The 25,227-nt window shown below is 47.2% G+C and overlaps 1 protein-coding gene across 4 annotated transcripts in view; it reads left to right on the forward strand.

Annotated features, from left to right (window-relative positions):
* The window catches only part of NTM (neurotrimin), a 402,807-nt gene that overhangs the window by 255,496 nt on the left and 122,084 nt on the right, over positions 1-25,227 (forward strand). For all 4 annotated transcript variants that reach the window (XM_060158016.1, XM_060158018.1, XM_060158017.1 and 1 more), the window contains exon 3: positions 24,298-24,423. In XM_060158016.1, coding sequence (XP_060013999.1) covers positions 24,298-24,423 — 126 coding nt within the window. The remainder of the gene's footprint in view (positions 1-24,297; positions 24,424-25,227) is intronic.

A 25,227-nucleotide genomic window follows, 5' to 3' on the forward strand; every position in this document is an offset into this window, starting at 1 on the left:
GGAAACAACCTAAGTGTCCATCATCGGATGAATGGATAAAGAAGATGCGGCACATATATACAATGGAATATTACTCAGCCATAAAAAGAAATGAAATTGAGCTATTTGTAATGAGGTGGATGGACCTAGAGTCTGTCATACAGAGTGAAGTAAGTCAGAAAGAGAAAGACAAATACCGTATGCTAACACATATATATGGAATTTAAGGGAAAAAAATGTCATGAAGTACCTAGGGGTAAGATGGGAATAAAGACACAGACCTACTAGAGAATGGACTTGAGGATATGGGAAGGGGGAAGGGTAAGCTGTGACAAAGCGAGAGAGAGGCATGGACATATATACACTACCAAACGTAAGGTAGACAGCTAGTGGGAAGCAGCCGCATAGCACAGGGAGATCAGCTCGGTGCTTTGTGACCGCCTGGAGGGGTGGGATAGGGAGGGTGGGAGAGAGGGAGACGCAAGAGGGAAGAGATATGGGAACATATGTATATGCATAACTGATTCACTTTGTTATAAAGCAGAAACTAACACACCGTTGTGAAGCAGTTATACTCCAATAAAGATGTAAAATTAAAAACAATAATACCTGTCACATAGGGTTGCTGCAGTGATTGGTTGAGGCGGTATGGTTAAAGCACTGTGGGTGCTCACAAACAGTAGTCGCTCCCTACAGGTAAAGTAGGGTTAAAAGTGAGGAGCAGGGGCTTCCCTGGTGGCGCACTGGTTTGAGAGTCCACCTGCCGATGCAGGGGACGCGGGTTCGTGCCCCGGTCTGGGAGGATCCCACATGCCGCGGAGCGGCTGGGCCCGTTAGCCATGGCCGCTGGGCCTGCGCGTCTGGAGCCTGTGCTCCGCAATGGGAGAGGCCACAACAGTGAGAGGCCCACGTACCGCAAAAAAAAAAAAAAAAAAATGAGCAGTGGTGGTGAGGTGGTGAAGATGATAATAATGGTGGTAGTAATAATAGTAACTTCCTCTAACCAGTACCCTCCAGTACACAGTCTATATTGCTGTCAGCATTATCTTTCCAAAACAAAGATTTGATGTTGTTACTCTCCTGCTTGGAATCCTTTGGTGGCTGCCATTCCCTGTGAGATAAAAAACAAACTCTTTAGTAAGGTATATAAACTCCTGCAAAACGGGACCCGAAATTATCTTTCTGCCACTGTCTTCTGCCACTTGTCACCACTCAGGTTACAATAGAGGGACATGGACCAACTCATTCCTCAGCATCTCAGAGATTGTACTTCTCCTAGTTTTCACACACATGCTGTTTCTTCTTCCTATAACACTGTCCTCTCCTTTGCAGCCTTGGAAGACCCAAACACATGGCAGCTTTCTTTGTATCCCCACCCTTGACCTCCTCCCTGTGTGCCCATCACACTTGGTCCATGCACGTCACATGGTGACGCTGTACAGTGTTTGTTCCATATATTGTCAACCTCTACACCTGCTGGCATGCCCTTGCCCTGAATGCTCCTGTCTTATTCATTTCTACCTCTGTTATGTGGGAGTGGCACATAGTAGGTGCTCAGGGAATGGCTATTCAACCCGTGCATTAATGCACACATTTGTAAGGACTCTGTGAAGACCCAGAGGACTCCAGGGAGAGGTGGAGCAACTTGTTCCCGACGAGTGCACTGTGTCCCTCCGGCCACACTTGGCAGTGAAGCAAACAGAGCATTTGAGGTCCTTGACTCCTGCAGCTCTGCTTTAATCATTTCCAGTTGGTGCTTGGCACCAGGCGCCTTGCTGGATACTTTAACATAATACCGGGAGGACACAGTCTTCCTTTTTCTGAAGGAATTTTCATTTCAGTAGACTCCAGTCTACTTCTTCAGTAGATTAGCGGACATCATCCTTACGGGACTCTGGAGCCAAATTGCAATCACCATTCAGGGGAAGAACCCATGGGCTGTGCATTTCCTAGTATCATTTTCTAAAACTGGTATCACTACCTTTATTAAACACACGTGCCACATGAAAAAGCTCTGTGTTCCTTGGGAGAAGCAGGACAAGTATGTTTTCTCTGGATCTAAGAAACTAGAAACTTTGCATCCCTTCTCCAAGAAATAGTCACTCACCCTAATTAGGCTAACTGCCACTCTCTTTATTGTATTTGAAAACAGTAAGTACTATTGGGTGAAACTAAATTATCTAATTGGTAGAAAAAAAAACCCAGCTGAATTCAGAAAATAATTCTTACAGTATTTAATTATGGAAAAAGAATAATTTTACACAATTGCATGAACTTTTTATTTGTTGAATATACCGCACTACCCGGAAGCAATTCCGTGGGAATATTATATTCTGGAGGCCAGAGTTGGGAAAATCCTTCTGTAAAATGCTTCCAATCCCAGTCACCATGCTCTGATTCAAGAATGAAGGATTTTAGTGAGTACTTGGAAATTATGAATCATTATCTAATAAGCAAAGGTGCACCAGCAAAGGCAGAGCGCCTTCATTTCACTGATCTAAAGGATTGCACTGATTTCCCTGTAGTCAAAGCAAACAGCCTCAAGTTCTCCATTGCTGAATGGCAACCATCACTGCTCTAGAATCTGATGCCCGCACCCGACTGTCCTCCTGCAACACCTGTACCCTTGCCTGTGAGCTACTTGGCGAATGTTACCTATGTTATTACTGTGGAAAATCATTTGATCTCAGCATCTCCTATGCATGCAGTTGAACTAAAATAGGAAAGAGAGCCTCTCTGGAAAGGACTGGCTGTAGGGGTAGCCATGGTTCTTCCTGCGTCATATCCTGTGTCAACCCACCAAAAGGGGGAAATTCCACCAAAACGTCTGCCTCCTTGCTAGGGCTGGAGAAAAGGATTTGTCCCTTCTCTGCCCACTTTACTGTCTTGGAGAAGAAAGGGTGATACTGAGTTGACCCCTAGTTCCTTGAGCAGTTCCAAAGCAGACTCCTCTCCCTTCATTCTCTTTGGACTCTCCTTTGCCCAGGTGTAGAACGCACTGCAGTAACAGGCAGGTGGAGCTCCGCTCCCTCTAAGACTGTCCACCAACTACTGGCTAGGTAGACCAGATGGCTCCAGGTGAAGAGCTGCTCCTTTTCAGTTCAGGTCAGAGGAAACAGGAAGTCGCTTTTCCTGCAGGTCTGCTGCACTCCAGATCCTCCCACCTGGCAGTAAAGCTGGTGGAGCCATTGATCCCACTTGAAGCTTGTTCCATCCCTCGACTGTTGTTAGTACCTGAAAGAAAGGCCCAGGGAAAGATGAACACCCTAAAATTTCAATGCTGCATTTTTAAAATTTAGGTTATTTGTAATTCTGCCACATGAATTCAATGAAACATTAGCTACACATAGTTTTCTGGCTAAAAAATATTCAATTATAGGTATTGGGTCTTTAGGCAGGTTAACACAGCATTATTAATGTACCGTGTCACTGTGAACCTACGCTATACATCATCACATCATCGGGTCACGTGTTGCAGTTTAGGAGGCGACATTCCTGTGAAACTGTGTGCCTGGGCTTCTGTTTCCTGCTCGTCTTTTGCGTTGTTTTAATTTCTGTTGATTTGGATTTTTACTGAAGTCTGCCTCAGCACAGCAGATTCTTTGCCTGAGATTGTTTATACATTGTGACAGTCTTATGATGATATCTGGTCGGTTATTCTCCCAGTTCCTCTAAAAAAAGTCTTGTGTCTGTGTTCAGTGCTATAGAAATAGAAGAACTTCTTGACAAAAACGGAAAACAAAACAAAAATCTCTTATGTGCTGGATGTCGGAAGACATTACACGCTTAAACATCACGTTCCCTCTCTGTTGCTCTCTGCTCACTCCTTCCCAGCACATGTGCATGAATACAGATATATACACAGAGGCGCATACATGTCTGTGTACATGCAGACACGCCTATCTACCGACACACATGCATGAACACGTATTTTGCGGGAGATGTTGAACTTTCTGCTGTTCCCTTTAATGTACACTTCTCACTTTTCTTTCTCAAGAGAGGAGGTTTTCTTCCATCAGAGCATCTCTCTGAAATTAGCCCTGCGTTTATAATGCATGTAAAGATTTTTTCCAGTGCTGCTCTAATGAAAAATGATACCCAGCATTAGCACTTGCCGCCTCCCAATTATCCCATTGCTCGTGATTCGGTTATTCCACACGTAGTTATCTGTTTCCCTCCCCAGTAGCTGCATAAGCGGGCCGTGGTAATCTACTCCAAAATAAACGACCAGGCATTGTTAAGCTTGCTGTATATAGTTTTAAAATGTCAGTTATTAAAAGAAGAATATCTCGTTGGAGACTCTGGTCCCAATCACCAAAGGAGGCTCCAGGTCCGTGGCATGGAGGAGGGTCGGAAGTTGGTTCTCCAAGAGCACGGCTTCTCTGAAAGCTGGGAGAGGGCCCAGGAGAGGGTGGGAAGGGGCTGCTGGGTCCAGGAGCATCAATCACTTTCACGTTATTTTTGGGCTAGGATTTTCTAATGCTGACCCTGCTTTGTGCTCAGGCAAATAACGGGTCATAGCACTTACAAGCAGACAGCTGCACTGGACTTGATTCATTCCCCATCACAAATAATGGCCGCACTTGCCCATGAATCTCTTTTCCACCCAGAAATAGAGATTAGGCGAAGAAGGAAGTCAAATCTAAATGGTTGTGCCTTAGGTGGTTAAGAGGACGATAGAAGTCAGTCAATCCCAGGCTTTTGGGAAGCCCACTGGATTCCAAATGGACGTGACAGAAAGAAAGAGACCACTGCAGGAGCCTTGGTGACCACACTGGACCACAGGGCTGTTCCCACAGCTCTCTCCCCACGGGGACCTCCTGGCGGGAGCTCATTACATCCTGCCCGTGATGAGCGCACATCATAGTGAGGGTGGGCGTGATCAAGCAAATTGGAAAACAGAGCAGCCAAAGTGGCAGGAATTGGTCAGTGGCCAGCAGACCCACCAATATGTTAGCTTGGCGTTTCTAACAGCCCAGACCTCTCCGTGGAAACCCCATCAAGTCTCAGGCTATTTAGGTAGCCTCCCGTTTTCAGTTTGGCTTTGGTGTCATGACTCCCTGAGGAACCCGCACGATGACAGCAGCGGGTGGAGACCCTGCTACTCACCCACGTGCTAGTGCATGGGATAGACCGCTTCCCCTCCCCCCTCCCACCCTAAATGGTCTGGCGTTTGGGTCAGAGCATCACAGCCATGCCTCATAGTTTTTTCTTTAATGATATGAAAACATTTTCACATAAATTGCCTAATTTGGTTCTTAACAAAAACCCTATAAGGCAAGGCAGTTGTAATCATTTCTAGTTTATAAATGAAGACAATAAGCCCGGAGACATCACCCCTTTGGCCCCGAGTGCACTGGGGACTGGAGCTGGGAGTCCTGCGCTTCTGCCCCGGCTCCAGCTCCACTGCCTCAGGCGCCCTGGCTGGGGGTCCCTGTGACCTCACGCAGGAGGGTTTGAGAGCTCGGGTGACTGGCCATGGACTGCACATATGTCATCCTCTCAGAGAGGGTGCGCTGCTGGCTGGTATGTGGACACGGCTGCTTGGCCCCATGTCCAGGGGAGCACCGTGCATCCCTGAAGGCCACTGTCCGTATCCATCCGTCTAACAGCCTCCACCGTGTGCATGATGGGAACGGAGCCGGCGGGCCTCTGGCCTCTCTACCCTCACTAGACAGTCCCACAGGAAAATGTCCTCCTCTGAGGACCTTCCCAGAGCCTTGCTTCTCTTTCCTTCATCCTCGCTGGGAAGGAAGTTGTTCAGATGGTGGGATTTTTTTTAGGCTCGGGTGCCCTGGAAAAAACCAGATGAAGTCTGCAAGTGTGTTGAGCACACCCGTAGCTGCTGCTCTGCGCCCCCCACTTCGTATTTTTCTTAGCTGTTCTGTTTTAGTTAGTGCCAATATAGTCTCCCCTCCTACATATCCCTTTAGGGTGAAATGCCTGCTCAGTAAGCTTCGGAAAGGCAGTATATTTTAGGCAGCCTGATAAAAGACTCTAATCGCCCCAGATTAATGCATTCATTCCTAGCCAATTGAAGGATTCATTACAGTGCTCAGGCGGAGGCTCCTCTGACAAATCTGCCCTGGGTAATGAGCCATTCAGCAGCTTCTCCCCTGTATTGCTGGCAACCTGCAGAGGGGGCCTGAGAGGGAGCCCAGCAGAAGTAGGTAAAGTGCAAAGGAGAGGGTCAGTCTGGGCACCTCTGGCCCTGGAGGGACGTTGGGAACAAGAGGTGCTTGTGGCCACGATATCTGCCTCTGCAGCAGGAACCGAGGAGCATCTGGTGCAGGTGCCAAGGAAGGTGGCAACTCAGACGGCACCGCTGAGCCCTGGAAGGCTGGGGAGTGAGGTTCACGGTGCACAGAGGACGTCTGGGCTTTGAAAGCGAACCCCAGTTGGGCAACCAGAGAAGGGTGTATATGGGAGGAGCTTACAAACAATTGCAGTCTACGCCTCTAACTAACATCTCTACACGGAAATGTTCAAGGAGGGAAAGACAGACATAGAGCCCAAGAAAGTTAGGAGACATCCTAGAGATTGGCTAGCCCGTGACTCCAGGGGTGGGCGTGGGGTGTATGACAGGGATTTTACCCTCCAGGGGACATTTGGCAATGTCTGGAGGCAGTCGTGGTTGTCCAGACTCTCAGGTGGAGAAAGAGACGCTCCTGGCACGTAGTGGGTGAAGACCAGGGATGCCGCTCAACAGCCTGCAATGGACAGGGCAGCCCCAAACAACACAGAAGCGGCCAGTCCCAAAGGTCAACAGTGCCAAGTGTGGGAAACCGGCCAGCTGAAACCTGCCCTACTGCAGATGAGAAAGGTGAAGTAGGACAAAGGTGACGGGCTCTAGGTTACACAGAGGGTGGAGGAGCCGGGAGGGCAGCAGCCTGCAGTCTTTCTGTCTCGTCTCTATGATGTCCCTAGAACCGGGAGGTCTGCTTTCCAGTTCTGCACTGATAAGTACCCTCAGAAACAAAGTTGTTTCCTCTCCTTCTGGACCACAGAGCACCCTTCCAGCCCACATCTCTCATAAGGAAAATTCCATCGCCAGCCTTTATGAACACACGCCGGTCCCTACCCACTTCGGTCTAGACAGATCTCTTCTGGGGAGGTAGCTTATTATCTATGTTATGCATTTAGAAGCGGATGGTACTGCTGATAAAAATAGGAATTGCCAGAGGAGCTAGCACCAGGCGTTATGAGATGCTGATGTGCAGTGTTGTTGCCAGCAGTTCCCCGCGAGGGTGGGAAGGAGACCCCTTCGTGCACACATAACTATATCTAACCATTATTAAATATTGATTCACCTCAGCTGGGCCCTGTGCCTGCTTCCAGATGGAGGCCAGTGCATTAACTGGTGCTGATCTCATCTGTACCCCTGGCATTGCACCCATGGCTGTCGCTGCTGACCCTTGTTCCTGAACTGACAGTGTACATGGGGAGTGATTCCTTGCCCCCCTTTTGACTAGAGAAATAAGCGCATACGAGTTTATATCTGGAGTCTAGGATTCGTGGGGGTATGAGCGCTAGAGCTTCATTAAAAAAAAAAGGAAAGGGCTTCCCTGGTGGTGCAGTGGTTGAGAGTCCGCCTGCCGATGCAGGGGACACGGGTTCGTGCCCCGGTCCGGGAGGATCCCACATGCCGCGGAGCGGCTGGGCCCGTGAGCCATGGCCGCTGAGCCTGCGCGTCCGGAGCCTGTGCTCCGCAACGGGAGAGGCCACGACAGTGAGAGGCCCGTGTACCGCAAAAAAAAAAAACAAGGAAAGAAGTCTCCTATGATGAACAGTCATTACAGGGACGTAGACTCGTCTGAGTATCTGGAGCAGTCGTAAACATTTCCCTGAGCCGGTGTTTGATGGTGGGGGAAGGTTGAGGGGGGTGGGGGCAGATAGAAGGAAAGAGGGGCCGAAGTTAAGAACAAATACGCAAGTCCAGAGTGTGTGCTTAATGGAACCGAGATTTATTTTTCTGTGTGTCTTCCTAAGCCTCTAGATAGATCACAAAAAATACAGCCAGCCAGAAAAGAAGTAGCCCAAATGTAATTTAAAGGCCAACTTTTTAACCAATACTTCAGCTGGGAGACACTTTTCCTGTGTTCCTTTAAGGTTCCCAGCTCAGATCAGCGCGCGGCACGTGGCGGCCTGGGAGCTCCGGAGCCGTGCGGAGCCCTTGGGTCACGGCACTTGTACCTGTATGAGCCCTTCACCTTAAAACTGCTGGAGGCGCGGGAACAGCATGTGCAAAGGCCCGGTAGTGGGAGGGAGTGAGGATCCCATTTAATCATCATGTCTCCTTCGGTTCCTCTGGATTGTGCTGGTTTCTCAGACTTGTCTTTGATGATTGTGACAGTTTTGAGGAGCACTATTCAGGTCTTAGTTGCAGCACGTGGGCTCCAGGGTGCATAAGCTCTGTAGTTTGCGGCACGCGGGCTCTCTAGTTGAGGCACCCAAGCTCAGTAGTTGTGGCACGCAGACTTAGTTGCCCCAAGGCATATGGGAGTCTTAGTTCCCCGACCAGGGATCGAACCTGCGTCGCCTGCATTGGAAGGCAGATTCTTTACCACTGGACCACCACGGAAGTCCCCAAGATACGTCTTTTTGATAGAACCTGTACTTAAAAATGTTTCCCCAGGGAGTTCATCCTGGTGAAGACCCAGGATAGTGGGTAAGACCCCACCTTATCTGGGGTCCTGATGATTGAAAGACACGGGAGAGGGATGCTTTGTTCCAGATGAGGATTGGAATCCCTGGCCCTGCCTCTTACCAGCTGTGTGGTTTTGGGCAGGTCACATCACCTGTCCAAGCCTCAGTTTCCCCATCTATAAAATGGGCTTAAGAAAAGCACTTACTGAAGAAGATGTGGCACATATATACAATGGAATATCACTCAGCCATTAAAAAGAATGAAATAATGCCGTTTGTAGCAACATGGGCGGACCTAGAGATTGTCACACTGATTGTCACACTGAGTAAGTCAGAGAGAGTAAGGGAAATATTGTATGATATCGCTCATAAGCAGACTCTAAAAAGAAATGGTACAAATGAACTTACAAAACAGAAACAGACTCACCGACTTAGAGAACAAACTCATGATTACCGGGGGGAAGGGTGGGGGGAAGGGATAGTTAGGGAGTTTGAGATTGACATGTACACGCTGTTATATTTAAGCCTGCGAGCCACAACTACTGAGCCCGCGCACCACAACTATTGAAGGCTGTGTGCCCTAGAGCCCGTGTGCCACAACTGAAGGCCACACACTCTAGGGCCTGTGTGCCACAATTACTGAGTCCGTGTGCTGCAGCTGCTGAAGCCCACACGCCTAGAGCCTGTGCTCAGCAACAAGAGAAGCCACCGCAATGAGAAGCCCTCTCACCGCAACGAAGAGTAGCCCCCGCTCGCCGCAACTAGAGGAAGCCCGCTCACAGCAGACCCAATGCAGCCAAAATAAATAAATAATAAAATAAAATAAAATGGATAACCAACAAGGACCTACTGTACAGCACAGGGAACTCTGCTCAATATTATGTAACAACCTAAATGGGAAAAGAATTTGAAAAAGAATAGATACATGGGATGGCTAGTGGGAAGCTGCTGCATAGCACAGGGAGATCAGCTGGATGTTTTGTGACGACCTAGAGGGGTGGGATAGGGAGGGTGGGAGGGAGGCTCAAGAGGGAGGGGATATGGGGGCATATGCATACATATAGCTGATTCACTTTGTTATATAGCAGAAACTAACACACCATTGTAAAGCAATTATACTCCAATAAAGATGTTAAAAAAAAAAAAAAAAAAGATTCCCAGCTCAGGACTTCCCTGGTGGCGCAGTGGTTAAGAATCCGCCTGCCAGTGTAGGGGACACGGGTTCGAGCCCTGGTCTGGGAAGATCCCACATGCCGCAGAGCAACTAAGCCCGTGCACCACAACTACTGAGCCTGTGCTCTAGAGACCACGAGCCACAACTACTGAGCCCATGTGCTGCAACTACTGAAGCCCCTGTGCCTAGAGCCTGTGCTCCGCAACAAGAGAAGCCACTGCAGTGAGAAGTTCGTGCACCACAACGAAGAGTAGCCCCCGCTCACCGCAACTAGAGAAAGCCCACGCACAGCATCGAAGACCCAACGCAGCCAAAAATAAATTAATTAATTAAAAAAAGAAAAAGATGCCCAGTGCAGGGGAGGAGTATTAAAGTTACTGATTTATCTTCAGTAGCACAGTTATTTTTATTGTCTTGCCAGTGACAGGTTTTTTGTTTAGCTTTTCTCTGCAGTTCTATACACCCTTCTCCATGAAAGAAGAGCAGGCCATAGGCCATTGTTTTCTTTGATGTCCTGGTGCCTCCGAAGACACGGAGCCTGGCCATCTCAGAAGCACATCAACACTTTCTCTGGCTTCATAACAAGCAGCAAATTTTGAAATAGTAGATACGGCTGTCCCGCCCTCTGATTCACAACAGAGAGGTGTGTGTGGACACGCAGGACACGTGTGTGGCTTTGGGGGGGTGCATGTGGCCATAACAGTTTGTCCATAGAAACTTTCACCAGAAATATGTCTTCTACTACCAGGGAGCCACAGGAAAGATTAATAAGTACAATTCAGTTCAAACATACGAGTAAACAATCATTTGTTGTGTCCCTCCTGTCTGCAAGGAACCCTGATCCACATTGGGACATGCAAAGGTGAAGCATAGAAAAATAAAAATATGAAAGAGCTTTCCTTATGGGTCACATATTCCAGCGAGGATGCAATGTCCATGTACCAGCAGTTACCAAGGCAGAATATAATCTGCTGTATGGGAGTGTTTTTTGTTTTTTTTTAAATTTATTTTACTCAAGTATAGTTGGTTTACAATGTTATGTTAATTTCTGCTGTAAAGCAAAGTGATTCAATTATACACATATATTCATTCTTTTTCATATTCTTTTCCATTATGGTTTATTGCAGGATATTGAATATAGTTCCCTGTGCTATACAGTAAGATTTTGTTGTTTATCCATTCTCTATATGACAGTTTGCATCTGCTAATCCCAAACTCCCAATCCTTCCCTCCCCCACCCACCCCCTTGGCAACCACAAGTCTCTTCTCTATGTCTGTGAGTCTGTTTCTGTTTCATAGATAAGTTAATTTGTGTTGTATTTTAGAATCCACATATAAGTGATATCATATGGTGTTTGTCTTTCACTGTCTGACTTACTTCATTTAGTATGATAATCTCTAGGTCCATCCATATTGCTGAAAATAGCATTATTTCATTCTTTTTTATGGCTGAGTAATATTCCACTCCATTCCATTGTGTATATGTACGACATCTTCTTTATCCACTCATCTGTCGATGGACATTAGGTTGTTTTCATGTCTTGGATATTGTGAATAGTGCTGCTATGAACATACGGGTGCATGTATCTTTTTGAGTTATGGTTTTGTCTAGATATATGCCCAGGAATGGTATCGCTGGATCATATGGTAACACTAATTTTAGTTTTTTAAGGAACCTCCACTGTTTTCCATAGTGGCTGCACCAATTTACATTCCCACCAACAGTGCAGGAGGGTTCTGTATGGGAGTGTTTTGAACAAAGGGCTGTGAGAGGTTGAAGATAAGAGAAATTGATTCTGACCAGGAAAGTTCATGTATTCAACATGCATATACCGAGTCCCTACTGTGTGCTGGGCACTGTCCTAGGTGACAGGGATACAGAGGGGAAGTATGGAGTTTAGGTTTAATGAGAAGAGAGAAACAACAACACTAAACAAATAAATGGGAACTTCAGAGAATGGACAGGGGCCATAAAATAACTAAAGCAGATACTGGGATGGGGCCGGGAGCTCTCTGAGATATTGTGGTCTGGAAGGACGCAGAGTAGGTGACAACTGAAATGAGAACTGAGTGACAAACAAGTATCCACGTGAAGATCTGGGGACAGAGCATTTCAGGCAGGGAACAGAAACTGCAAGGCCTGGGGGAAGGACCAGCTGGGCACCTTCCAGGGGCAGACAGCAGGTCCGGGGACTGGAGTTGAGTGAATTCTGGGCAAAGCAGTCACGCTAAGATCAGAGTTTGTCAGGGGCCAGCTATGCAGTCTTTGAGACACAGTGTGAACTTCGAGTGTCATTCTAAGGGCAGTCAGCTGCCATGAGAGGTTTCTAAATAGGGGGTGATATGATTAGATTTATGTTGTTGTGGTTTTTAATTAGTCCACCTGTGATGCAGAAAATGGAATGTAGAAAAAAGGAGGGAAGAGAATGTATCAAGGCAGCATGAGGGTTATTTTTGAAATAAAGCCAACAGGACTTAATAACTGGACGTAGAAATTGATAACTGGACGTAGAAATTGAAGGAAAGGGAGAAATGATGGGTGATTCCTATGTCTTTGTCCTGGACACTTAGGTAGATGATGGTGTCATTAACTAGGATGGGTCAATTAGGAGAAGGAGGTGAGGAATCTAGCACTCTTTTTGGGACATAGTAAGTGAACTTGTCTATTGAACAATTAAGGAGGCCACATTGCTATCCTTTGTTGAGCACACACTGTATACCCAGTATTATTCTAGGCTCTTAGGTGTATGACCTCATTGAATCCCCAGGGTAACCTGGGGAAGAAGGAGAAGGTGATGCTCTTTCATGTGCACAGATGAGTGTTATTCAGAGACACACATCTCTTGGAGATCTTATGGCTGAGGGAGGATGCTGGCAAGGAGGCCATGCGACCGTATGTCCCACAGAAAGTGGTCAGGTGCCCTCGTCCCCCCCGTACCAGGAGAGGAGAGCTCCCCTCCTGAGGGGTGCCAAGGAGCCGGCGGCCTCCTGTCAAGACTCACTGACATCCTGATGGGCCCACTTCTGTCTGCTGTGAGCTGATGAGGGAGAAAGAGAGTTATTGTCAAATTCCCAACTTGCCCTTTTTGATATGAAGTTCGCTTGTGATATTTTTTTAACTTAGGTAGCTAATGCATTTTGTTCTCCGGAGTGTGAGAGACCCAGTTTCCCGAGTAGCCTTTAATTAGTTTCTGGATGATGACATCTCCACCGAGAAGCAACCAGTGGCATTCCCCAGTCTCAGGGGGGAGATAAAAGAATCTAATAAAGACATTCGGTGTTTCTAGGTGATGTATTTGACAAGCTTTGTATTAACAAGAAGTCTTGTTGGAACTTTATTCTCTTTCCAACTGTGCTCCCTCCCTGGCCCCGGATCCCTGCCATTTCACAGGAGGATTCACAGAGCTAAGAAACTGTAGATTCAAACAGACCAGCTGCATCTCCACCCCTCGTTCTAGAGGGGAAGAGGCTTCATCTTGATCTGTTCACAGACCGTAACCTTTATGAGGGATTTAGTGGCAATAAGGCCTCGGAACAAAAACTCCACTTAAAACCAACTGACAAGTTCTTTTGCACAGCAGTGGGGCCACTTCCTGGGCCTCTGGATTCAAGGCCGGATAATGAGGTGTTCCTTCCACTAGCCTTAATTATTGCCAAAGATGATGGTCACAGGGAGAGTGGGTATAACTCACAGCTTCATTTCAATGTTGGCACCATTGCTACTTGGATGGAGAGAGGCAGAAACTCCCCTTCGGGCTGTCCACCTTCCTCTGAACTTAACCTTGAGGGTGCCTGAGGGAGAGAGAAAAGTCTGTGGAAGAATTTGGACCATACGGTGGTCAAGGCGGGGTGGGGAGGCCACTGCGGCCACCTTCCCGCTGCAGTCAGCACATTTCCCCGCTGCACACGTTTTATAGCTTGGGCTTGAGCGTATAACCACCAGTGCTTCCAGGCAACTAGGAATTAAAGTGCTGATGATGCCATCGAGGCAGCTGAGAATGGAAGTGATCTTGGCACCATTGGCAGCCAGCACATTGACAGCCTGGAGACGCCGGCTTCTGCAGAGCTGAGCACAGGGCCCCCAGGAGGCAGGGCTCCATCCTTGCCATGCCCCTTTGACCCTTTGCCTCCATCTGACCTGGATGGGGCAGCCTGGGAGAAGGGACTAATTGGAACCTGCTCTCCTGGGCAGCTCTTAAGGGCACGAGGAGAGTCTGAACAAAGAAAATCTTTTCCAGGAGTCTGGGAGATTATGGTGACGTGTACAGGCACATTTGCATATTGTTTACTCTCAGGATGGCAAAGTGTGAAGCTCATCCTTGGGTCTGGTGACAGCGCTGTCGTAGAAAGACCGTTCTTCTCTCCACACAGTGGGTTTCTGAGCAGAAGGAAGGACATCCAAGGGGCAGAGGTACATCTTCCTGAATGGGGAGAAGAATGAGCCCTGTTAAAAACGCAGCGGCAGCACAGGAATGGAGGACTTAAAACTGAAGTGTGTAAAGGGTCCCTCTAGCCAAGGCCCAGGCTGTCTGCGGGGCCCGGCAGTGCGTCTTGAGCCAGATGGGGGCTGGGTCTCCTTTCTCTGCAGATCTTCGACAGCTTGTGGAAAAAGTGTGTCTGGAGGATGGGGTCTGGGATACGGCACGAGCGGCAGTCCCACTTGGGTAGCTGTCCTTAACGGGCCCCTCGAGTTTCGTGGGCATCAGCTGCATGCCTGCTTTGGAAAGTGAGAACCACTGAAAGATGCAGGATGCCAAGGCAGAAAAAGAATCCACTTGAAGAGGCTCTAAGGCAGGGCCTCCAAAGATGTGGCGAGGCTCTGGCTGCTGCGACCAGCAGGAGTAGACAACTCTTCGTGAAGAAAAATTAGAATCAGGAGAGACCAGAAGCACCTTGCCAGCCACCACCTCTGAGACCGAGGGAAGAAACCTTGTCCTAGGTGTCCTGTCCCGAAACCCTGGTCAGCCCCTCTGGGTTGGCTTCTACGGCAGGCAGTAATGCTCTTTACCTGGAATCGATTGGACTCTTCGTGATCTCGATCATAATAGCATTCCTCTGCAGCGCGGTAAGCAGTTCACTAAGTGCTTTCGGTTATAGGACATAGCTCATGTGATTCCAAAACCCTGTAGGCAGAGCTTAGGTCTGAGATCTGCCACTTCCTAGCTCACTGACTTAGGGCAGGTTAGGAACTGGTTACAGCCTCAGTGTTCTGGATTAAATAGGAAGATAAATGGACGGTATCTAGTACTTATTAGGTGTATGACAAATATTAATTCTCTTCCATGAGGAATAATAAAAAAGTAATCTTTTTCTGGGTTTCCCTTTTTAATTTTTTTTCAGTTTTCCTCATGAAGTCAGGGAGCTGAATCAGGTTCTTAATTGATTCCATATTTTTGTACTATCATTTTCATCCTTGAGGACCCGTTTGTGTACATTTTAGTTGATTTTTGTAGGGACACATTATTGAAGTATCTGCAGTCTGCCTGACTTCCTGTATGAGGACCTTGGGTTCACTGCATTACCCCTCTGAGTTTCAGGGTCTTTACTATACAGTGGGGGGATGCCTGTGAGCTACCGAAAGGATTTAAAAGGAAGCAGCAAATGTTAAGCCCCTGGCAAAGTGCTCGACGTACAAGGTGTCCATGGTCCTTCCCTCCCCGTCCTGCCTCTGCTCCCTTCCTGAACTGGTCCCTAAAGAGCTGGCCCCAATCGGGGGTGTGGAGGGTGAAGCCCGTCACGTACCTTCAGCCGCCATCACGCTAGAGCTGTACAGTAGCTCGCCCTGTCTGGATATCGTGATTAGCAATAATTACCGTACATCCCCCCATTAAACAATTGATGAAGAGAGCATTCCCGGCAATTTCTTGGATGTCGCCAAATATAACGGAGCTCCGATGGTGACAAGTAGGTTGCTGTGAAATTCAATTTACTCGAATATGCCCGAAAGCAGTGAAGTGTGGAGTGGGGCCTGCGTGGTGTTTACTTTCCTCTCCAACGTCTCTATCAGGAATGACGAAACTGGATCAGGGAGCAGAGCTCATAAAAATTTCCACATTTCAGCTGATCCTGAAAGGAACAAATTCCGAACTTCAGAACCAGTGGTTTATGACTAATCCCAAATAAACCACTAGCGTTTCTCCCCGGGCTTCCTGATTCTCCCCCGTAAACATGAATGGTTTTAGTATGGAGAGAAAGAAAGAATGAGATGGAAGAAATGACAAAATGATTCTGGTAAAAGAACTAACAAGCCGCCCGGGGCTGTGTCATCAAGGAGCTCTCTGCATGGTCAGGCTCGCATTTGGGCTTCTGAATCTCTGGACTCTAACCTTTCCCTTCTGGAAAGCCCAGTGCTGGCGAGGGGGGAGGGTCCTATAGCAGACCTCCATCCCCCACTGCCTCCACGCAGTCACTTCAAGATGCTGTTTATCTCAGAACCACAAGCGCATCTGAAGAAGTGGTCAGCACCCACCTGCGGGGGCAGGCAAGCCCATCTCACCCTCTAAACCAGAGCATCCTCCTGGCCCCGCACTGCACCTGACGTCCAAATTTAGCCTCATCCTGGCCTCTAGAAGTATACATTTTTAGTAACATTAATAAATCGCATTTGAATAGTACTTTATGTTTAAAACGTGATTTCTCACAGTTTCATCTGATCCACAGAACGTGTGTTTTAAAAAGGCAAGATAGGTATTGATATAACTAAAATAATCAGAGTTAAAGGATTTACATGAGTTTATACAGCTAGTAATAGTCGGGTCTGGGCTTCACATACCTGGTCTTCTGATGCGACGCTTAGAATTCTTTCTCTTAAGAGATCCCACAGATCCCACAATACTGGTGTCCTATTATACAAATATTTGTATTGGGAAGAAGGAAGAAGGGAAAAGGGAAAGAAGAAAAGACAGACTGACTAGTCTTTTCAGTCAAAATAAGCCAAATAAACACTTCTCAGTGGACTCAGCAGTGGGTTTGATTGATCATTCCTCTGTCATGATACGGGGACAGCTGGGACCCCTGGTTACAGGAAGCAGCAGCTACAGCCCTGCCTCAAATGAAAGCTCCCCGGAAGCCGCGGCTCCCTGGTCCAGTGCACAGTGGGAGGACGATGAACAGGCGGAGGACGGGTAGGAAGTGCCCGTGACGGAAGAGGGAGGAAGATGAGATAGTCATGCAAATGCTGGATGGTCCAAAAATATATTGATGAAACCTCCCGCCCACTCTCCTGATAGAGAGCAATGCTGTGTAAGAACGACAGAGAGTGCCCCCTTTCCTAGATGCCCTGTGGGCAGACGGGTGGTCACGTGGAGGTGCAAAAGCAGGGTGCCCCACGTGGGAGGGTGAATCAGCAAGACTTCAGACCCAGAGAACCCCAGGCTGGGTGTGTGCACTCCCCTGCACGAACTCTCTATGGAGAGAATACATTTGGGATCAGATATAATCTGTATTCGGGTCCCACTTTCAACACTTGTTATCTGGGTAACAGGAGCACATCACTAATAGCTCACAAAGCCTTAATTTCTTCATCTGTAAATTGGAATAGTAATAGTACCACCTCATAGGATTCTTGTGAGATTAAATTAAATAATGGAGTCAAAGTTCCTGTAAACTTTCTAACGCACAACAGAAATTCACAGTCTCAGTTCATATACGTATATAGTTGGTTTCTGTTTATTTTTATGTATGCATCCAAATTTCAACATACATTTATTGTTTTTCTAACCCATCTATCCCCTCATTAAAAGAAAACACTCTGGAACTCTGCAATTTTCAGTTTTGCATGTCCTTGAATATATCCTTGACCTCTCTGAACAGATGTATCTTCATCTGTAAAATGTGGGAAAGGAAGCAATTAGGGTGACCAATGGCTTGGAACTTTTCTGGTTTTAGCGCTGAAAGTCCTGTGTTCTAGGAGACTCCTTTAGTTCCTGGTAAACCAGGACAGTTGGTCTGCTTAGAAATAATATCTACTTGTGGGGTTCATGCAGGGGTAAGATAAAGTGAGGGCGATATGTGTAAAACAGCAGTTATACAGCAGGCATTTAATAAATAGTAACCATTGACATTATTATACATGCGGAGAGTCTTCGAGGGCTATTCAGAGGTGTTGAGGAAATGCAGTCATTTTGAGGTACTTGCATTTCCATACAGCCTTGTCAAAACACTTTCATTCATTCAAAAACTACGTGTTGAACACAAACTGTGTTCAGACATCGTGGTGTGCGCGGAACGCTTCAGTGAACAAGACAACCAGCTGGGCTAACGTTTTACTTGGGAGAGCAGACCATATGCAGCAGTCTGGTGTGGGGAGTTCTACTTCAGGAGAGATGGTCGAGGAAGGCTTCATGGAGGAGCTGAGTTTTCAAGAACAAGACAGACCTGGCCAAGTGAAGATCAGGGAGGAAGGAGACTTTGAAGAACCAAAGACTGGCCTGAGGTGTTTCAGGAGGAAAGGAGGCCAGTGGAGTGGACATTCATGCACCAGGTTAGGACCCAGGCCTGGATGTCTCTGTGGGGTCTGGACACCAGGAAAGTCGAGGGTATTTCAGACGGCTCCTTTAATTCTGTAAAGACAAAGGTGCCAAGGCCTTAGCTGTGGCGCAGCCCTTGCTGTGGAAACTGTCCCGAGCCCCCGTGGGCATCTCAGACCTTCACTGCAGAGAGGAGGTGGGTGGGGGGCAGGGGGAACGGGGAACATGCCACCAGCACCAGAGGCAGCACCTGGGATGCATAGATCTGCGTGCGTCCTGCGGAGGAACCTGGTCCAAGCCGCTTCTATGCATCCTCAGCTCCACGGGACCGTGAAGGGCTTAATAAAACATCTCAATTTGGATTTAATAGGATATCTACTGTGTGCTAAAAACAGCAAAATTGCTATATATTAATGACATAATTATTAGAATTTAACACCTGGGCAGTGGAGGCTACACGAAGAGTGAGGAAGTTCCCTAGGATACTGTTTTAATAATTACGTTATTTAATTATTTACACATTTGAATTAAAATTCAATAAGAGCCAGATTAAACCTTAACATAATAAATTAAATGTGGAACTCTATCCAAAAAGCATGGCTCAGGGGGTCTCTGCCTTTTTCCAAACATAATCTAACCACTTCTTGATCTTTCTAGATTCAGACCTCAAAAGTCAGCAGAGACATCACATCCATCAATGTGGAAATAAGCTTATGGCCTTTTTTAAGGAATCTTGGACTCTTAGCAGGTCTCAGACTCACCCCAGACCTTTGGCTGTGTGATCCCAGCTGCTAACAGAATAGTTCTGCCACCCTGCTGGCCCCTTGTCATCTCATCAGCTTGTCTAAAACAGAATCACACTAATGTTCTCCCCCAAAGACGTTATTCATATAACATAAGGGATCTGCCAGCTCAGCCATCCAGCTGCTGTTGAACAAAATGGCCTTCATTTGACTCCGTGTTCCTGAATCCCCCATCCAGTCACCGTCAGGCACCCGCAGCTTGTCCTGGGCTTTGCTCTCAAACCCATCCTTTTCTTTCCACCCTTACAGAGCCCACAGTTTAACCCAGGCCTTGAACATCACTCTCCGAAATCCAGTGTCTGTCTACCCAGTCCCTCTGACACATTGTTACAAGCTTATTTTGCTTAAAGTATATTAATATATTTGTATATTCACTATATATTTATATATAGTATTTCCTTTTTTAAACAATTTCAAATGCTTGCCACTGCCTATAGGATAGAGTTAAAACCCAGGAAGGACCTGGCCATTCAGGCTGGTCTGTAATCCGGCTCTAGTTTACCTCATTGACCTTGTATCCCATTCTTCCTCGAGTCGGTTAGAATTTATCAACCTTCCATTCCGTGTTGATGTGACATATGTGTCTGCCAAGCACACAATATACGAAAACTCACTTATTGCATACTTCGCATCGCTTAGAGCCTCTCTAAGTGCATTTCATAAACTTACCCCTAAATCCTCAGAGGGATCCGGTGAGATATGTGCAATTGGCTTCACGACCTGAGGACATGAGGCACAGAGAGGTGAGGTGACTGGGCCAAGGCTGCACAACTTGAATGTAGTAGAGCCGGGATCCGGACCACTGCTCTCCATCACCTCTGGCGCTGAGTAGACTTTGCATCCTCACACGCATGCTGGATTTCTGCCTTCCCAGCCGTGCCCATGCACTTCTGTCCCACTTGAAGCAGCTTCACTTGCTCTGCAGACATGACCGTTTCTCTTTTGTTGGTACCCGAACTAGACTCTGTAGGCCAGGAGAAGCTGTGCCGACACCCACACTCTTACTAACTCACAGAGTGCAATGTCTATACCAACCTTCTAGCATCCAGTCCCACACAACCCTGTGATGCGGTGGATCGTATATATGCACTGTTTCCCCAAACAGATTGTAAGTTCATGGAGGGCCAAGAAAATGTGTGCATTGCTGCACGTCATGGACGTACCTAAGCCACAGTATGTATATAGTAGGTGCTCACTCAGGACTTGAGTGACTTTTGGCCATGTCTCCTCCAGTAGCTATCCTTCCACTAATAATTATGCCTGGCCACCAAAAGTCTTACTAAGAGTATTTTTCTAACATCACCTGCTTTGCCCAAAATGCCTTTCCTCCTCAGAACTGATCCATTTTTGCTTGTCTTCTGGGGATTAGCTTAGGTGTCTCATATCCAAGGAGCCTTCCATGACATGCATCTCCAGGCTGGCTAATGCGTCTCTCCTCTGCATTTCCTCAACACCTTATCTGTCCTTCTGTGTCACAGTGCACTAAAGGGGTTTGCTTCTGCTCCTGTCTTTGCATCTCTAGACTGTGGACTCCTTGAGGGTAAACACTGTGTCTTCTAGATGTCTTGCCCCTTAGGGCTAAGCACAACACTGGTATAAGGAAGTGCTCAGTGAGTATTGATGGATGAATGAATGAATGAATGAATGTGTGAGTGAATCAATGAAAACAAAGCAATCCTAGTGTGTTTCCAACCACCTGCATGATGAGATGAGATAAGATGCAGGAGGTATCCATGGAAACAATATAAAAATGTAAGCAGCCCTGTCTCAGTGGGTCAGAATTTTCTTATGAACATGGATTAGCTGAGACCACGGCGCATCCTTGTCAATTCACTTTCATTTTAAATACTGACAGCATGTTAGAAGTTGCCGCCTGGAAGATGATACTTCTAACCTCCTAGCATCTTCGGCACTGTGCCGGTTTGGTTCTGGTGATTGGGATTGCACCTCTGGTCAAACCGTCTCAGCTCTATGGCATGAATGGTCTGCCTTTCAAAGTCATCTCGAGGCAATTTGCCACCTTCAAGCTACACTCTGAGGCAGGATTGAAAGGCCAAGCATTTCACCAACTGCGACTTCGTGAATTGGACATGTTCCAGTTGTTAGTGGAGGGAGACAATTCCAGATGATTCTTCCAAGCATGAGGTGTGATGGTCTCATTTTATATACTTACTGTGCCAACAGCTTGGCCCAGACTACCTTTTCTTCTACTTGGGGACTGTCCATTGTTCTCTAGTGTATGATTAGCAGATTAGCTATCATGTAAGAAGCCAGGAAAATGAACTCCCAGGAAGCCCTTCCAAAGCAAGAGTAATTCATTATCCTGCCTGATTTCCACTTAAAATGTACTTTGAGCACACTTCCAGCTACAAACCCTAAATCACCCTGTGTTCACAAAGTCCATCATTTTTTAAATTTTATTGCATGGCATTTTCGTGACATAATCCCTCGCAGAGCATCTCAGAGTGCTTTACGGATCAATAAATTACTTACCTGCAGAGTCAAAGCGATGTCTGCAAGGCCAGCACAGCCATTCTGCAGGCAGCCTGTCCTCTGGGAAACAGGCAAGGCTGTGTGAGTGCCAAGGGTGGGCAGGATCAGGGCCAGGCAAATGTATGGCTTGGGGGTGAGGTGGGGCTCAAGAAGTGCAAGTCCCAGTTAAAGCTCTGCGAATAAAATACATCAAATTTAAATGATTCTAGAACTTAGAGAGCTTACAAATTTGGACCCTTTGGACAGTCAGCAAATCAAGTGTTCAGTCATTAACTCGTCAAGTATCTTTCTCTCCTGGAAGGTTCAATCTAGCTTTTAAAATGATACAGCCATGAATCACAATATAATGTCTTAGAAGTCCCGCGTCTTAGAGCCAGCAGTCACTTCCCAGCCCTGGCCACATCCACCGTCCATTGTGTCTGTCCTGCCAAATATCCCTGAGAATGCAGGTATGTATGTGTGCAAGGGCATAGACGCACTCGCACACACAGACATCACACCACAGTTGCCTCTCTACCGGAAGCTCCACGCGGATTTAAGACTAAAAATGATTAATTGGTGCTTGCTTTATGCAAGGGACCGTGTTGGAGACAGCAGAAAATAAAAAGATGAGCAAGGCTCTTGCCCAATATCTTATACTATGATAATTTATAGCCAAGGAGAAAGATGCGAGAAGGTAACATAAGCCAGTTTATTTTAATGCCGTGGAGGAGGCTACAGTCTCCAAGCAGGAGAGGCCACATCCCCTTGGACGTCGCCTGGAAGACCTCGTGGAAGGGGTGGCAGCTCAACCTTGAATGAGGTTGAATGATTCCAGTAGGTCTAGACAGTTGGAGAAAGAGGCGAAGGGACCAAAACCAGTAGCAAGGGCTTGGGGCTCAGAAACCGAAGTCCAGTGCATTCTTGCTAATGAGCGTTCCTGGTTGCGCGCAGTGTGGAAACAGATGGGAAGTCAATTTTCAGGAGAAGGAGGGAAAGGAGCAAAGGCTGAGAGCAGCTATCTGCACGACACGCTCCTTTCTGGAGGAAAAAATCCAACACCATCAGGAGTGAGTGATGAATGGATCCAGGAGAGGAAAGACCAGCACGGAAAGTTCCAACCAGTCTGATTTTCCTGTGAGGGTTGCCCCATGACCTTGGTCCCATCCAGGGAATAAGGGCGATGGTCAGCTCGCCTGGGGTCTCCTGCAGGCCAGATGGCACTGTGTCCTGGGGATAACGGGTCCTGGAATAGCACACGGGGGTGGCTCAGAAGCATGCTGATTCAAGGAGGCAACCTGACCTGAAGATGCCTAATAGAACCCGACAGAGGGGCCCCTTAACCTGTAAAGAGCTAATGTGCCAAAACCAGTGTGAGTAGAACTGAAATGACTTGTGTTAACGGCCCGGTTCTGAGGTTGTCGCAGACATGTAGCCAGGTGGGGAGGTGGCTCCCGTGAACAACCATTATAATTCCATCCTATAAATATGTGTTGCATCTTATACTATGGATATAAATGTAAGTAAGACCTGGCTCAAGCCATCAAAAAAGCTCATGGTCTAGGGGGTGAGGGATGCTACGCAAATAACTACAGCATAGTGGGATAAGGGCCAAGAATTGGAGTTGGGGGGGCTGCCCAATAAAAGACACCCTTACTTTATAAACCCATTGGCAGACAAGACAAATGAGTAGTCATTTCATGGTCAAGCATCACATTCGCTAGTGGTAAAGATGATACTGGAGAATTGGGCTTAGATGTGCAGCAACAATGAGCTTCCACCTCTGAGCCCCAGAATGAGACAGATGCACACCGCTGGCTGTGCTCATCGCCGTGGGATGCTGTCCTGTAAAACAGAAATGAGAAAGTGCACAACATAATGTAACTTCCTAAGGAAACCCTGGCTCCAAAACGAAAGACTAAACAAAGTTGGGGGATTCTGTCCCCAGATCTACAGTTGGGATGAACCTCTTCATCCTTTGGGGGGATTAATCTAAGACACGGAGAAAGAGGCCAGGTCTGTCACGTCTGATTGACTCCCCGTCAGGTGCGTGTAACATATCTGGGTGCAGGATCTTTGAGTTGTGCAGGAGGCCAGAGGGAGTAGGGGTAGGGAAAGCTGCGACAAAGTGACATGTGATTTGGGTCTAAAAGGATGACTGGGAGTTTCCCAGGAAGGACAGAAGGAAGAATATAGATCCCAAATGCAGGCTGACCAGGAAGGACATGATGAGTTGGGGATGACAACAGGGAAAGTAGAGGTGGAATCGCCAGGAATGTCAGTGGAAACAGAGGTTCGGCCTTGATTCCGAAGGGCCTGGTTTGCTTGGATGAGGGGCTTGGGTGTTTTCAGGTGGGCAGTAGGAATGGTTGGAGGTGTTTAGGCGGAGACGTGATATGATCAGAAGTGCATCACATAAAGACAGCCGTGACGCGGTGTGGAGCCGGAGTGGGCGGAGCGTGTGGGTGAGAGTGGAGACCGGAAGAGGGTAGAGGCTAGAACAGTTCCTGTGGGGCTGCAGTGGAACCATCCCTTTCAGACCCTCTGACATTGCGTGTACATAGGAGGAAATAGAAGCTGAAGTCGAGGTGAGACGTTTCTTTCACGTGTAAGGTGATTCCTCTGATTCCTCGTCCTCGACTCTATAGCCCCAATGTTGCCATCCCTGGGTTATTCCACCAACTACCACTTGAAGACGACAAAGAAATGTTTAAGCAGGATTTTAATTTTCCTTCTACCTGTATTGTCTCCACAGTATCTCCCAAAATTGTAGAGATTTCTTCTGATATCTCCATCAACGAAGGCAACAATGTCAGCCTCACCTGCATAGCAACGGGTCGACCAGAGCCGACGGTTACTTGGAGACACATCTCCCCCAAAGGTGAGAGAAGCAGTTTGGTGTATCGTGTCATGAGAGGAAGTGGGAGAATCGTTGGCCTTGGCAGGACGTTATGGCGCCGGTGACTTGGTGTCGAGGGTTCCCCCTTCTTGGTGGCCTGATAACAAGTTGCTCATGGCTCCACAGAGAATATCGGTGTTCTCAGTGCAAGACAGGCATCTCCTCTGAGATTTCAGAAATCACACTGGAGGATGTCTCCAGTCCCTGGGAAATTAATCCCAGTTGTTTCTGGGTGAAGTGGTGGTAAGCTGTTCTGGGCCACTTTCCTGGTCACGTTTGGCCATGGAGGAGTCTGCTCGGTGTTGGTGGCATTGTTCAGCTGGCTGTTTTGTAAGAGAGAGAAGACACAAACACACAATGATGGATGAGGGTTTGGGATGGCCATATGCCTACAAGGAAGAGTTCCACGTCAGTGCTGCTTCAACAGTGCCAGATATCTGGTCGCTAGGCCATTAGTCCTTTTGTGGTTTTCTTGTTGCTTTTCTCTGATTAATCCTAGATAACAAGTACAACTTAATGTGTGACTGAATTGCAAAATTCACTTTGTCTAAACGTCTAGATGTTTTGCAGACCGGGCTAAGTGTTGTTTCGTGCTTTCACGGATTGAACATTAAACTTTTCGAATTTAAGGCAACATGCCATTTATTATTAAACTAGCTTTTATGCGAGGTGCATTACATTATTTCATCAGTTCTAAAATGTCTATTGGGTGTTTATATAGCAATAAACCACAACAGACAAGTCCCTGCTCTCATGAGCTCACATTCTCATGAGGTGAGTAACCAA

The sequence above is a fragment of the Lagenorhynchus albirostris genome, chromosome 9 (genome assembly GCF_949774975.1).
Source record: "Lagenorhynchus albirostris chromosome 9, mLagAlb1.1, whole genome shotgun sequence".
In the NCBI taxonomy this organism is placed as follows: domain Eukaryota; kingdom Metazoa; phylum Chordata; class Mammalia; order Artiodactyla; family Delphinidae; genus Lagenorhynchus; species Lagenorhynchus albirostris.